At 60.7% G+C, this 14594-nt stretch overlaps 1 protein-coding gene across 1 annotated transcript; it reads right to left on the bottom strand.

Moving 5' to 3' along the window:
• Positions 1 to 6604: 6604 nt before the first annotated feature.
• IRX3 (iroquois homeobox 3) lies at positions 6605 to 9320 on the bottom strand. Its single transcript, XM_038529634.1, has 4 exons — positions 9051 to 9320; positions 7758 to 8877; positions 7529 to 7595; positions 6605 to 7044 (listed from the first exon to the last, which is right to left on the bottom strand). The coding sequence occupies exons 1-4, from the start codon at positions 9318 to 9320 to the stop codon at positions 6990 to 6992; spliced, it is 1512 nt and encodes a 503-aa protein (XP_038385562.1). The 3' UTR covers positions 6605 to 6989.
• Between the last annotated feature and the right edge of the window lie 5274 nt (positions 9321 to 14594).

Below are 14594 nucleotides of genomic sequence, written 5' to 3'. Positions count from 1 at the left end.
GGTTACCTGAGGGGTCAGTGAATGAATGAATGCTGTGGGATCCAGGGAAGTGGCTTTCTGTGTGCCTGTCTTTCTTCTCACTCTCTCTCACGCATTTTAGTCATTTAAAATCTAAAAAGCTTCTTGAGGAGTTAACACAGTCACAAGGTTCAAAAGGAGCAAATAGATTGAGACTAAAAAACATCCCTCCTGTCCTTGACCCTCAGCTGCCTGGGACCTTTCCCCGAGGCAATCACACCAGCTCCTTGTACAAACAAATGTATATTACCCTTTGATTTTTATTTATTTTTGTAAGATTTTATTTATCTCTTTGACAGAGGGGGAGAGAGAGAGAGAGAGAGCGCGCGCACAAGCAGTGGGGAGGGGCAGAGGGAGAGGGAGAAGCAGACTCCCCACTGAGCAGGGCGCCTGACATGGGGCTCTATCCCAGGACCCCAGGATCATGACCTGAACTGAAGGCAGATGAGTAACCAGCTGAGCCACCCAGGTGCCCTTATATTACCCCTTTAATCCAGACAGCTACATACCTATGGAATGTTCTCCTCGTACCAGAAGAGTCTCTTAACCTGACCTCTTTAAGCCTTCATTTATTTATCAGGTCTCCCTGAGGAGGGGTTGTGAGCATTAACGAAAATTCATGGAAAGCAGTTAGCATGGTTAATGGTTAGGCCTATCAAATAATAAGCACTCAACCCCATTTTATTCGTTTTATTTTAGTTATTTTATTTTGTGAAAGAGGGTGAAGGAAATAGGAGGTGACACGGCCTCCACTCCGGCCACTGAGGCCAATGCCCAGCTCTTGAAGGGGGCGAGACTTCCTGTCAGCATTTGTATACAGATCATGAGCCATTCACCCCAAAGACAAGAAGGGAAGAAGGAAGGAGCAAAGAAAAATATGGACAAAGAAAACTTCAAAGCCGCTCTAAAAAATAGAAACTGAGCCCCACCCCCAACTCTAAGCAGGCCCCATCCCGCATTGAAGGCCTCCCCGGCATTGAGGTGGACACCATCTGGCTTCAGACACTTTTCCTCAACACCCCAGCGTCAAGTCAAGCAAAGTGGGGTGGGAGGAGAGAAATAAGTTGGGTTGGTTCACACAGAGCCTCCAGATTCTGTGCAACAGTGATAAATAATGTACAAAGCCCAGAAAACGCAGCTCTGTTGAGTCTGGGCCTCTTTCTCCCCGAGGTGTGAGGAAAGGGGAAGCAGGGCGTTCATCCTGTTAAATTCCTGGAGCTCTGCATTCTGGGGGGCCCAGTGGGAGCCCCAGGAGGCTGAGCCAGTCTTTGAGCCAACCAGGTGGCCTGCCAGGTTGCCAAGGGTCTCCCCACTCGGGGCCTCAGGCAGGCCAGCATGTCACAGGCCCACAATCTGAGCATGAGGCCTATCTCTTGCTATCATTAATTCATTTCTCCCCTGCTGGCCATCAAAATCCCATAAAAAAAACCATAACATAATATCAAAATAATAGTAATGTCATTTTAATCTACACACATTTTTATCACTGTTCAAAAGATTTTTTTAAAATTACCCCTGGAAACTCCCGCTATCTAATAATTATCAGAAAAAAAAAAAAAGAGGAAAGAGAGAGAGAGAGAGAGAGAGAGCGAGCAGGGGGGAAAAAAAGCCCACAAGAGGCAGGGAAGCTCTGCTTTGTCAGGGAGAAGAAAATAAAGAGAAATCAGCCCAGCTTCAAAGGGCGCATTTCCATAATTGCCCTGTAACTTTAGCAAAATAAATCTGAGCGGCTGAGAAAAGCACAATCTCTCAGATGAGTGCACTCCAAAGGTCCCGGAGGGCTACGGGCCCACTTGTTAGCGGCCCAGAGCAGTGGGAGAATGCAGGGCTCCCCACCAGCACAAAAGCCATGAAATCACAGCCTTCCCGTCCTAGACAGGCCGGGCCAGAGTAAGACCTTACCCTGCCTTTGTCTCCCTCCTGCTCCCTGACACGGGACACACACCCACACGCACCCCCCACCCCACATGCACGCACACCCGCACTCCTACATGCACCCACACACACCCGTGCACACACACACACACACCCATGCACCCACACCCACACGCCCACACCCACTCTGGGGTAAAATAAGCAAGTAAATAAATAGAGACATTTATGCGTAGGAAGGGCTGGCGGCAGTTAAGAGGTGGCAATTATTATGAGCCAAACCACAGGAGTTAGGCTTTCATCTGCGAGAACATTCCCGTAACCTGCTCCTGATATAAATATCCAGTGAGAAAGGCCCCAACTTTCCAGACACACATCCTCTTTGGAGAGGAGTCTGTCTCTCCCTCCTGAGACGGTCCCACCTCCAGCGGCTCAGGGAGCAGAGACCTCCTCTTCTATTTCCCGGGCTGGCAAAGTTGCGTGCTTGTGCTCCCCCATCCCCACGGCCCCCTTCCAGGGCCCAGAGTTTTAAAGAGCAAAAAGTGGCCCCACTTAGCATCCTCCCCTAATGTTTCCCTTCCACACAGCTGAGTTTTCTGGGAGAAAACACACTGCTCTAATGGCCCCAGACGCCTCTCCCCTCCCTCACCCTCTTGGTTTCTTGACCGAGGCATTATGGACATTTCGGACCTCCTAATTCTCTGCTGTCGGGGCTGGCCAGTGTCTGTGGGGCAGCATCCCTGGTGTCAGCGGCATCCCTGGTCTCCACCCATGAGATGCCAGCAGCACCCTTCCACAGTCAAGACAATGGAAAGTGTCTCCAGACATGGTCATATGTCCTGGGAGTGGGGGCATTGCCCAGCGGAGAACCACTGCTCAACCTAGGGACCTCTTGCCATGGCTACCCACCTCTCCCACACTCAGGAAGAGGTGCCCTGTGGGGTTTTCCGTGCAAACAATCTGGATGGTCTTCAGAGGGGCTGGAGCCTCTGTTGAGAGGGAAGCAGGAGCTGCAAGTGAGCCAGGTAGGCCACCAATAGATGGACATTTTCAGTGTGGTCACGTTGGCCGGCTGGATCCGCTGACAGTGGCTAATCAGGATCAGGAGGCAGTCTCCAGAGAGGCTATGGGCTCCCTCTATTTATGCCCAAAATGCGACAACCTTGGATTCATCGACTCCAATCCCCTCTATCTTGCAGATGGTGAGGGTGGAGGCCCAGGTCGGGATGACACTGCCTCCCCTCAAGCTCGAGTTAGCTCTGCCCCATAGACATAATTTGTACATACCCGTGATTGCCCTCTTTCATTTGGCAGAAGTAGAGGGTACATGCAGCTAGGAGTTAGAAGATACAGACAACGTTTCTAGAAGGATACGAATATTAGGCCCACAGCCAGAGTTCCTGATGAAAAGTCCCAACAAATCAGTGAAGATGTCTGACATCCAATTCCCATCCAAGGATTCAATCCCTATGGCTCACCTTCCAAAACCCAGGCCTGAGACAGTGGACTCTCCAGGTGGCCTGGAGACCATCGGCCCAGCTGGGGAGGACTTGCCCTCTCCTCGTGCCTCCCCTGGAGCAGGTGAGTGGCTGGAGCCCTCTTTATTCTCCGGGGAAGCCTCTACCGCAGTAGCTTTTCCAGGTTGCCCTCTGACTGGACCCCGCTTCCTCCTCCCTGTATTCCAGTGAAAATAAATTCAATTGGAAATCATGAATGTGCCAGTCCCAGAGGTGGGCCATCACTTAGGGAGATAATTTTATTCTCCTCTGGCTCTCTGGCTCGGTGATGCACCCCCACCTCCAGCTCCGTGCAGATAATGAGGGAAGCGGTGACATACACTCCTTCCTCTGACCTAATTGATTATCCCCACACACCATGGCGTGCTTTGCATAACCAGCCCCGACAGCAGGAACCCCTTCCAGGAGGAGTGATTGACATATTTTATTTCTAATTGAAGCTTAATCAGGACCCAGGATAAGATTCCCAGACATTCTTTCTCTATTACTCCTTATTCTCTCTGGCTTCCTCCTCACTCTCTCTCTCTCTCTCTGAACTGTACTCCCTCCAGCTTATTTTTTCCTTTTAAAATTTTAGGTCCACACAATAAAGTATGGATGGAGAGAGTTCCTAGGATCCCTGAGAGGAGGGAGAGGAGGGGATGGCTTGGGGAGGAGGATGCAGAAATGGTGAAATGGGCAGGGGAGCTTCTTCTTCTTCCCTCCTTTGGCTAGAAAGCCCATGGGATCTTTTTTGTTTTGATTGAAGTTATCCTATGGGGGTCAATCTGGGGCCATGGGAAGGGCCCATGTGTTCTGTTGGACGGAGAAGATCCAGCTACATGGAGCCACTCCCAGATCTCTCCCAGCTGTCCTTGCCCCCCCCCCCCCACCCCCCACACACTGCCTGCTCCGTAGAGGCAGGACTGTTTCATCGGAGGGCCACCATCCTGACGAAGTGGGCAAGCCTCAGGGTTTACACCAGAGAGACGCCAAGCACAGGGAATCAGATCTCTCCAAGCTTGGCCTCTCCACACCCACCTCCCTGTGAACAGAGGCATTTCCTCCTCCCCTGGTGCGTGCTCAGGGCAGAGAGGCTGCCTGCCTTCTCACCCTCTCCCTGACCACCATGGCCTAGGACGTTCCTTTCTCCCTGGTTTGAACTGGGTCCTGTGGTGCCTGATGGCCGACACCTCACTCTTCTGGCTGAAGGTTGTGTATGGGCAGAAATATTGCCCAGAGTTGAAGAGAGCCGTCTGAGATTCTGGAATAGAGTATTAGTCAGACCAGGGCTATCTACCCCTGTGACCCCAGGCCAGCCCCGGACGAGCTTTCTCTCACCCACACATCCTGCGAGGTAGGTGGCATTACTCCCATCTTACAGATGAGGAAACAGTGCAGAGAAGTTAATTATCTGCCTAGAGTTTCACAGGACGTACATAGACCTGGGAACTAGATCTGTGCCACAGTGGAGCTCGGGAGGCACTAGTGGACAGGCTATGGCGGGGGGGCTGCCCACCTATAGGCACTCAGGCTAACAGCAGAGGCCTCTGTCTGGCCCGGGGCCCTGGTCTCTGAGGTTCCAGGCCCAGACGATTGGAGCCCGTTCCATGGGGCAGGGGAGCCTTGCCCAGGACCTGAGCTGAACCACAGCCTCCACCTGAGACCTGGGAAGGCTTCTGAATCCCATGAACACCATTAATAAAGAGCTGGGAGGTGACGGAGCCCCGAGAGACATCTCCCACTTCTGGGGAAAGGGCTAGAGGGGGAGCCCCCAGCCTTGCTTGGAAGGTCTGTGCTCAGAAAGCAGCCTCCGCTTCACCAGTCCTCTGGGAAAGGCCACTTACTAACACACGAGATGCCAACAGACCCTCTTTCCCCCTTGCCCCTGGGGGGCCACCACACCCAGACTCCCCAGCCTCAGTGAGGTTCCTTGGGGGCCATGCAGGCAGCTGCCTGGGCATTTAGGATCCAGGTCTGCTCCCCCTCCCCAACCTGGAAGGGGTACTATAAATAGAATGCCTGCCTTGTTCTGTGGCTTCAGGCATGCAAGCGCTTCCCAAACCTCCCAGGAGACCTGCAGGATTGTCACAGGCTCCACACAAGGGGGTGGGAGTGGGTGGCAAACTCCTGGTATCTGGCCACCCTCTAAATTTACTAACTAATCACGAGGAAGGAGATGCAAAAAGAGGTACCCTCCGCTTCATGCCCCGAGGCGGCACTCTTCTGGCGCTCCCTACAACTTGTTCAAGTCAAAGTTGGGCCGCCGCCGGCCACTGAAAGAGAAAACAAGAGGAGGAGGAGGGGGCTGGTGGCCGCCGGCCTGGCTGGAGAGGCCGCCGAGGTAGGCGCTGAGTGGCCCTTTTGTCCTGTAGAGGGAGCTCCAGCCCCAAATTTCTCGGCTCCCTCCCCCAACCCGCCCACCCCTGGACGGCTGGGAGCCTGAGTCCCGGCTGCAGAGGTACAGGGGCCCAACACACCTGCCCCCCCCAACCGGGACCCCCAGACAGCCGTCCTTCTGGGGCACTTGCGGAAAACCCGCTGGGGTGCCAAGACAAACCGATGTTACCAGGACACGGGTCCCCCAACTCAATTCGCCCTGGGCGCAGTCCCGGAGAGGAAAGGATGTTCATCCCTAGGCTCCCTGCTCCTCCCTACCCACCCTCTGCTACCACCACCCCGCACCCTCTCATCTGTAAGGAGGAGTCTAGGGTGCAAGGAGGTTGGAAGAGGCTTGAACTGAGCCGGCACATGCCCTTACAGAAGACTGAGAACCCCTCAGTTGTGCCTGTCTCTACGAATGGGGCTGGGAGTGATGAGAACCTCCCAGCCTAACCCTTCTGCATCCAGACCCTTCTCTGAGTCTTTCTGCTTTGTCATCGGAACAGGCCCCAAGAACCCTCGGTGGCTCCAGCGGACAGGCAGGTGGGCCCAACTGCCCGGACTCCTCCGAGGGCATCTTGAGGCTTCCCCTGCCCTTTCCCACGGGCGCCCCACGTACTTCTCTCCAACTGCCTCACCTCCAGCGGCAACCCCAGGGCCCGCCACTGCTGTGTCTCCTCGGCCTCCGCGCTCTCCCGATCACACGGTCCTGACTCTCCTCCTTTTCCTCTCATCCCGGCGACTCCTCAAAGGTGGGGGCGTGGGGGGAGTGGATGAAACAAAACACAACAAAAACCAAGCCGATTGGTCGTGGGGGGGGGGGGCAGACAGGCGGGTTATAGTCAAAGTGGCAACAGCTCATTTATTTAGCCAAAAATAGATACTTTCTTGTACAATTTGGTTCACACATATGTACATTTTTCTGTATATACAAAAAAAGTCAGACACGGTTATTCTCACGGAGACTCCACCCCCCAAAATCAACCGAACCAAAACAAAAACAAAAACAAAAACAAACCAAAAACCCTCACAGACTCTGCTAATGTGGGGTACAGAAGCCACTTGGGGAGGACTCAGGGGGACTTGTTTTATTTTTTTTTCTTTTTTGTTTAGTTTTCTTTTTAAGGTATTCATACACGGACATGCTTACAAGTCATAACTATACAGAGCGATTTTTTTTTTACAATTATTACAACGATTTAAAATTTTTAAAAATAAGTACTAGGACGAGGAGAGAGCCGATAGGACCAGGGCGGCATCCAGGTGGTTCTGGGGCCTGGAAGAGAGAAGCAATGGTAGCAAAGGCAAGTTCGGAGCACCGACGCTGCCCAGGGCCGGGAGACCCAGGCCGGGGCTGAGGCCGGGGGCTGGGAGGCGTCTCCGTGTCAGATGGGCCCGCTGTGGATGTCGGCCTTCACCGACACGAGGGCGGGAGGGCGGCAGATCGCGGGGCCGGGCTGGGAGGCCTGCAGGTGGGCTTCCCGGAGCCGCCGCCCGCTCCAGGGGCCCGCCGGGCTCAGGTGCCCAGCGAGCCGCACCCTGGGCCGCGCCCGGGGTCCAGGACCGGGACCTCGGGGCCGGCTGTGCGCCCGCGGGGACTACCCAGGGCCCCGCGCTCCGGCCCCTTTCTAAAGCGCGTCCCGGCTGCGCTCCCCCGGGGGCGAAAGGCGCGCGTGTGCCTCCGCGTTTGTCCCTCCCCCCCTTGCCCATCCCACCATCCCCGCCCCCCCCACCCCACCCCCTACCGCGGGGTCTCTTACCGCCTGGGCACCGGCTGGAAAGCTGTCTTGAGTAACTTTTTCTCCACTTCCAAGGCACTACAGCGATCTAAGGGGAGCCGGGAAGAAAAAGGAGGGCCTTTAGAGCGCTCCAGTGCCGCAGTCAGGGCCGCGGAAAGCGCCCTGCGCCCCCGGGGTCCTGCGCGCCCCCGCCCGCGCCCGCGCGACCCGAACCCACCCCTGCCCTCCGCGGCCCGCGCTCCGTAGTCACCTGCTCCGCCCTCGGGCTCCGCAGGCCGAGCGAAGGCAGCAGCGGCCGCGGCCGGGTGGCCCGCGGCTCCGGGAAGTCCCAGCAGGTGTGGAGGGGCCGAGCCGAGCAGGGAGAGCGGGTGCGGGCGTGGGCCCGGCGGCGGGCCTGGGAACGGCCGGTTGGTCCAAGCGGGGAACTTGCTCAGCGGCGCCGAGACGAGTCTGTGAGCCGCGGCGGCCGCGGCGGCGGGCGAGAGCTGCAGGGCTGGGGGCGCGACGGCTGCCCCGGGGGGGGAACCCCCAGCGCCCGGGGGCGAGCGGCGCGGGTTGTCCGGGCTCGTGGCCGTCTCGGCCAGGGACCAGATCTTGGGCTTCTGCAGGGCCGAGGCGGGCGCCGGCGCGGGAGCGCAGGGGTCCAGGCCCGCGGGAGGCGAGGGCGGGGACGGCGGCACCGCGGCCACCGGCGGTGGCGCTGGGGCCAGACTCAACACCGGCGGCGGACGCTCCTCCAGGCCCTCCGAGCTGTCGTCCGAGTCGCTATTCTTGGAGTCTGCGATGGGTCTCAGGCCGAGGTCGCCGTCCCGGTGCGCCGCCCCGGCCAAGGCGAGCTCAGGCCCCACGGCCGCGCCGTCTAAGTTCTCCAGGTCGATCTCCTCGTCCTCGTCGTCGTCCGCCAGGCCCTCGCCCCCCGTGTCCTCCTCCTCCCCCACGAGCTCCTCCTCCTCCAGCTCCAGCTCGCGCTTGCTGTCTTCTTCGTCCTCCTCCTCGTCTTCCTCCTCGCGCTCGCTGCCATAAGCATTGCCCTCCTCGTCGGTGCGGCTGCGGGGCGCCCAAGTCATCTTGTTCTCCTTCTTGAGGCGCCGGCGCGCGTTGGCGAACCAGGTGGACACCTGGGTGAGGGTCATCTTGGTGATGATGGCCAGCATGATCTTCTCGCCCTTGGTGGGGTAGGGGTTCTTGCGGTGCTCGTTCAGCCAGGCCTTGAGCGTGCTGGTGCTCTCCCGGGTGGCGTTCTTGGGACGGGACGGGTCCCCGAACTGGTACTGGCCATACGGGTAGAAGGCGGGGTGCGGGTGCGGAAACGCGGCGGCCGCGGCCGGATGCTGCACCCCCGGGCTGTCTTTCAGCTCGTACTGCGCGCCCTGCACGCACATGGAGAGGGAAGGGACACGCGCGGAGGGCGCGCGGGTGAGCCCCAGCCGTCACCGCCTCCACCCTCCCGGCCTGGGCCCCGCTCGTTACTGCCGCGCGCTCACCCTGTCCCGCGCCCCAACTCTTACCCTCCCCCCGCCACCCCGGCTCCCTGGGCGCTTACCAGCTGCGGGAAGATGGGCAGCTCGGCGGCGTAGGGCAGAAAGGCACCGTAGCCTTGGGCGGCGGCGGCGGCCGCTGCGGCCGCGGCATAGGGCGCCCCGTACACGGAGGAGAGCACGTTGGACAGGGACCCCGAGGCGGCCAGCTCCGAGGCTCCGGCTCCCGGGCCGCCCCGGGCCCCCGCGCTGCCGCCGCCGCCGCCGGCGGCCCCCGGGCGCTCGGGTGGGTAGAGCGGGCGGATATACTGGTATCCGAGCTGGGGGAAGGACATGGTGGCCCGCGGGGCACGGACGGAGAGGGGGCCCGGCCCCCGGGGCCGCCCAGCTCAGCGCCGCCCGCGGGCTCCGGCGCGCATCGGGGGCTGGGCCGGGCTGGGGCCGCGCTGCCTCCCGCGCTGCGCTGCGCTCCGCGTTCGCCTATTGATCTGCTCCGCGGCGGCGGCGGCGGCGGCGGCGGCGGCGGCGGCGGCGGCGGCGGCGAGGAGCCAGGTCAGGTCCGAACAGATTGGCGGAGATTCCCGGGGCTCCGGGCTCTGATTGACATTTCTACGGGCCCGCAAGCCCCTCCTCTCTGCGCCGCGCTCCCTCCTCTCGCAGCCGGAGCTGCCTCTGCCCGCGCCTCGCTCCTCTCTGCCCTCCTCTCCCCGAGCGGTGTCGCGCCTCGCCTCCTTCGCCCTCCTCTAGTTTTCACTCCTCCTCCTCCTCCTCCTCCTCGCCCTTCCTCTCCCCTCCCCGCCCTCCCCGCGCTCCTCTTCCCCCTAGGATCGCTTCCGCTCCTTCGGGCTCTTGCACTCTCCTGGACGCTCGGAAACTCTCTTCCTTCTCCTGCTTTTCCGTCCTCTCTATTCCTTTCCTCTTCTCCCCTTTCGGCCCCCTTCACTCATTCTTCTCCCCTGTTTTTATCTCACTCAGTCAACTCCCACGGCTCCCCCCCCCACCCCCAGCCCTGGCCTCGGCGCCCCGGGCTCAGGCGGCCTAAAGTTGGGGACACTTAAGGTGCCGTGCGGGGGGTGTGAGTCCGTGCATCTGGGTCTGAGGCTGTGTCTGTGTGTCCGTCCCCGCCCTCACCTCCTCCCCTGCCCTTCCCCAAATCTCGGGTCTGACGTCGCGCCCTCTTATTCGACTTTTCCTCGCGTCTCCTTCCCGAGTCGCCAATCGCCGGGGCGCCTTCCAGGCGAGGCCGCCCACCCCGGAGGATACTGCGCGCGGGGCGGGGCGGGGCGGGGCGGGGCGGGGCCGGGAGCCCGGGCGCTCCGAGTCCCCGCCCGCCCCCTCCGGCCTGCGCGGGGAGGGGCCGCGGGAGGCGCGGGGCCGCGGGTTAGTGCGGGGTCAGCGGGCCCCTCCCGGCTGCCAGCCCCTCGGCACCTCCCCCCCTCCGCCGCCGCGCGGGGCCTGGGTCGGGACCAGAATTCGGCCCGGGGCCGGCGCTGGGGCTCTCCTCGGCTCCGGGCCCCCTTTTCGTCTCGCACCCCGAGACTCCAGGCCACGCTCGGCGGCGTAGAGGAAGGAACTAGAAGAGTGGTGCGAGGGGGGGAGGGGTGCCTTCTAGCCGAGGCTTCAGAGGCCATCTCATTGCCCGGGGGAGCGAAGCAGCCCCCCCCACCCCCCACCCCCCACCCCCCAGGACCAAACCCTGAAATCAGCTCCTTGAACGCGGCCTGTGTCCGGGTGCGAATGTCTGATGGAAATGGCGGGCTCTGCCTTTGGAGGGGCTGGAGTGCGGACCCCTGGGGATCCCGGGGAGCCACGACTGGAGAGCGGAGCCCAGCGGCGCCCTAAGCGGCTGTGCGTGGGGGGAGGAGCAGAAAGCCAGGTGGCGAAGGCTCCGGGAACTTTCCGAGAGCGCCTCGACAAGTTTGTCTTGGGGTTTTCGGTCCGTAGACACCCTTCGCTTCCCTGCCCCTTCCTCTGCTCTCCGGTCACCGTGCCAAACTGTTTTCTCTCTGCAAAGATCCTATCGCCATCTCGGGTGGGGATGGGAGGCAAGGCTTTGAGTTTCACAGTGGGATATTTCCTAAATCAAACCTGAAATCCCAGTACCCGAACGCCCGCCTCCACGGATTAGGGCGTGCAGCCCACCGCGGGATTGAAATTCCCGGAGTCGCGGCGACTGCGGGCTGAAAGCTTTAGGCCGCGGCCGCGACCGCCGCCCAGGCCAGGCCTGCAGCGGTGCCGCGCTCCGGGGACAACCCGGAGGCGGTGACTGTTCTGGAGTGGCCAGCCCGGGCTGCGAGGCGGAAACTGGCCGCCGCGCCGATTGATGGAGGAATTGAATCCAAATTCCACCGGAGTGGAGGGATCGGAGAGTCCCGGCCCCAGGCTGTCCCTCTGGTCTGGGCAGCTCTGGGCAGTTCAGGAATGAGCTCCCAGTTCTGACCCCACCCCTCACTCCCGGCTCCTTTCACCGGTCTTCGCACAGGGCGGCGGCTCCGAGAAAAATGCAGGTGGTGGTGGTGGTGGTGGTGGTGGTGGTGGTGGTGAGGAGACGGGAAAGTTTGGGGGAGACCAGTTTGGGGTTCGAGGGCGACCCGTCTGGGGTTCAACTGGGGAAACGGACGTGTGGCCTTCTCAAGTGCGGCTGAGCTCTTTCCCATATCCCCTCCCCACCTGCTTCTCTGTCTGATACCTGGCGCTCGCCTTAGCTGGAGTCTCCCGCAGAGGGGGAGATACCAGGGGAAGCTCTGGCTTTGAAATGTTTCCCCGGCGCCTGATTTCGTTTCCAGTTAAACCTCTCAGCCAAGTGGCTTCGGGAATCCTGGGCTCAGCTTCTCACGGAAGATCTCAGGGGTTACAGAATTGAGGGTAACATCATTTCCCCGAGTGCTTCCTTAGGTGTCAGACCTTGAGCCTCGACGGCCCTGAACCCTTGAGTTTGCACAAAGCGGTGGCATCGGACCCGAGCAAGCCAGGAGCCAGACTCCGAGGCGGGGGCTCTGGGGGGTGCGCTGTAAACGCCCGGATGAAACGCTCGCTATTTAACTCCGCTCTTCCAGAAGGAAAAGAGAAAACTATGAGCCTCGGAGATGCTTCTCCCGCCTAACCAGCTATCGACTGGGCTGCGTCGAGCTGCGGGAGGTGGGAAACAGGCCAGGGACCGGGCGAGGCTGTTCTCTGCGAACCAACCACGCAGGTCCGGGGGCGCCCGTGGCCCCGAAGGCGAACCCTAGACCCATTCGCGTACCCGAGAACCTCCATTCATTAGGTCCCTCCAGGAGCCCCAGGTCCCGAGCAGAAGCGGCCTCTCCACTACCCTAGTGTCCAGCAGAGATCGGCCCTGCCCTGGCCCGGGAGCTCGCACTTCACGTCGGGACTCAGCGTCCCAGGCGGCCGAGCCCCGACGTGGCCCTGGCTCTGCAACTCGACCGGCCAGTGGCGCTCGGCCCCCGGACTGAACTCGCGGGTTCGAGGGCAGCCAAGCCATCTCCAGAGATTTTTAATCCAAGGGATGAGGTTAAAGTGACACTCGCACAGGGAGGAGAAGCAGGTGCACGGGAAGTTGATTTGGGAAGGGCGTGCGCGCACAAACCGCCGCACACAAAAGCTTCTCCGTCTTTTCGCCGCCTTCCAACGTTCCCAGCGCACAAAGCGCTTCGGAGGCTTGCTGTAGACGCTCTCTCTACGCGGCCCCGAGCGCGGCAGTGCACGCAGAGGGTGTCCGCAGGACACGTTTGGTGCACACGGCAGCGCTCGCTGGACTCGCACCTGGGGCCGCGCGGCCCGACGTCTGCCCAGGGCCCGCGGCCCTCCAGGCTCGGGGGCAGCGCCACGCACTGCACGCGAGCGGCTCACCACCGGGGCCCCCTTCGGCCCCCCGCCTCGCCCAGCCTCACGGTGCGCGCGCGTCCCCGTCGGGGGGCGCCGCTGCAGCCCTGGGTGTCCCCGCGGAGGCCCATCTTCTGTCCTTCCCTCCCAGACCCGGTGTCCCGGGGCTGCAGTGCGGCCGGCGATCCCTCCGCTGCCTGCAGACGCCGCGGCGCACGCTCCCACCGCTCCCTCCCCCCGCGCTCGGGTTACAGGTTAATGAAATGCTCGTTTTCCTCAGTCATTTGTTTTGTTTTCCTGCAAAGTTCTGATAAGTAGCTAACCAACGAAGCTTGTAATTACAATCTTACAGAAACCGGGCCGATCTGTATATAAATCTCACCATCCAATTACAAGATGTAATAATTTTGCACTCAAGCTGGTAATGAGGTCTAATACTCGTGCATGCGATAATCCCCTCTGGATGCTGGCTTGATCAGATGTTGGCTTTGTAATTAGACGGGCAGAAAATCATTATTTCATGTTCAAATAGAAAATGAGGTTGGTGGGAAGTTAATTTCTCTCCGCTCTGTGAAGCGTAGACAAGAATTTAATGATTTAATTACAGTTGTAAGCCCTTTCCATGAGACTTAAATTGAGCTGAGAATATTTTTTTCTTCTCTCTCCCTCTCTCTCCCTCTTCCGCATTCTCTCTCTCCGCTATTAGCAGCCTCGCGGACGCCCGAGTGCGTGGCCCGGCGTCCGCGCCCGGAGGGATTTGCATCAGGCCGGAATCCGGACCCGGGGATCCCAGGAGGCGCGGGGCCGCGGCCTTGCAGAGCCGCCCCGGAACGGGTTGCCGCTCCCCGCTGGTCGCCGGGGCCTCGAGGCCGGCCCCTGGGCCCCGAGGAGCGTCGGGGAAACTTTGCAAGAAACTTTGCCAACTTTGCTCTCGGCGGGGGAGAGGCCGCCCGGCCCAGGCCGCCGAAGCTGCGGGCCGCGACGCGCGCGGTGGGCCCCGAGCGGGGCTCGTGCACCCGGGAGCCGGCCGGGCCGCCGCAGGAGGAGCGCGAGGCCGGCCGGCGGCCCCCGGCTCCGCGCTGCGCCCCCCGCGCTAACCCCGCCCGGCCGGCGCCCCCGGGCCCCGCCGCGGCCCGCCACTCGCCGCGCCCAGGATGGCGGGGATGGAAAACCTGGCCCGCAGCGCAAGTGATCTGATTTTCCTTTACCTCTCCACGACCAACCTCGTCTCCACCTGACTGCAGCAGTTTCACTGCCGCCCTCTCCTTTGTTTTTCGCTCCCCGGCTGTCTGTCTCCCCCACTTTCTAGGCATTCGATTCCCCAATCATCCCTTTCCCTTCCCTTTCCCCCGCTCCCTCCTCCACCCCCACCTCCGGTGTTTTATTTGCTCCTCTGGACCACTTTGCGCTTCACTTTTCTCAGTCGGGCTCCTCCCCCCTGCCCTGACTTTGTCTCTGTTCATCTCTGCCTGCCCGTGTGCGTGTGACGGTCCCCCTTCTCGCCCCCAGCGCTCCCTCTCTCTCCCCTTCTCCCCTTCCTCCCGGTCTGCGTGCTTCTCCGCTCCTCGGTCTGGCTCTCGGGTTCTCCTCTGCGTGTGTTTTTCTCTCTTCTCTCCTCTCTCCCTCTTCAGGACCTGTCTCCCCCCCTCCCCTCCGTGGATCTTCCTTCCCCGCGGCGCCCCCTTCTCATCCGTCTTGGGAGATGAATTTGTCGCCTTATTGGATGCCGAGGCCAGCGCCGGGTGATGGGGCTCGGCCAGCCTCGCGCATTTTCTTCATGCATA

The sequence above is a fragment of the Canis lupus genome, chromosome 2, assembly GCF_011100685.1.
Source record: "Canis lupus familiaris isolate Mischka breed German Shepherd chromosome 2, alternate assembly UU_Cfam_GSD_1.0, whole genome shotgun sequence".
NCBI classification, from domain to species: Eukaryota; Metazoa; Chordata; class Mammalia; order Carnivora; family Canidae; genus Canis; species Canis lupus.
This window is presented reverse-complemented; position numbering and strand designations above follow the sequence as displayed.

Bases quoted from the DNA above. Each gene is read 5' to 3' on its own strand.
- IRX3 (XM_038529634.1), bottom strand. From the start codon at position 9,320: ATGTCCTTCCCCCAGCTCGGATACCAGTATATCCGCCCGCTCTACCCA. The intron at 8,878-9,050 runs GTAAGCGCCCAG...ATGTGCGTGCAG, and splicing joins TGCCCATCTTCCCGCAGCTG to GGCGCGCAGTACGAGCTGAA. The intron at 7,045-7,528 runs GTAAGAGACCCC...TCTCTCTTCCAG, and splicing joins TTCCAGCCGGTGCCCAGGCG to GCCCCAGAACCACCTGGATG.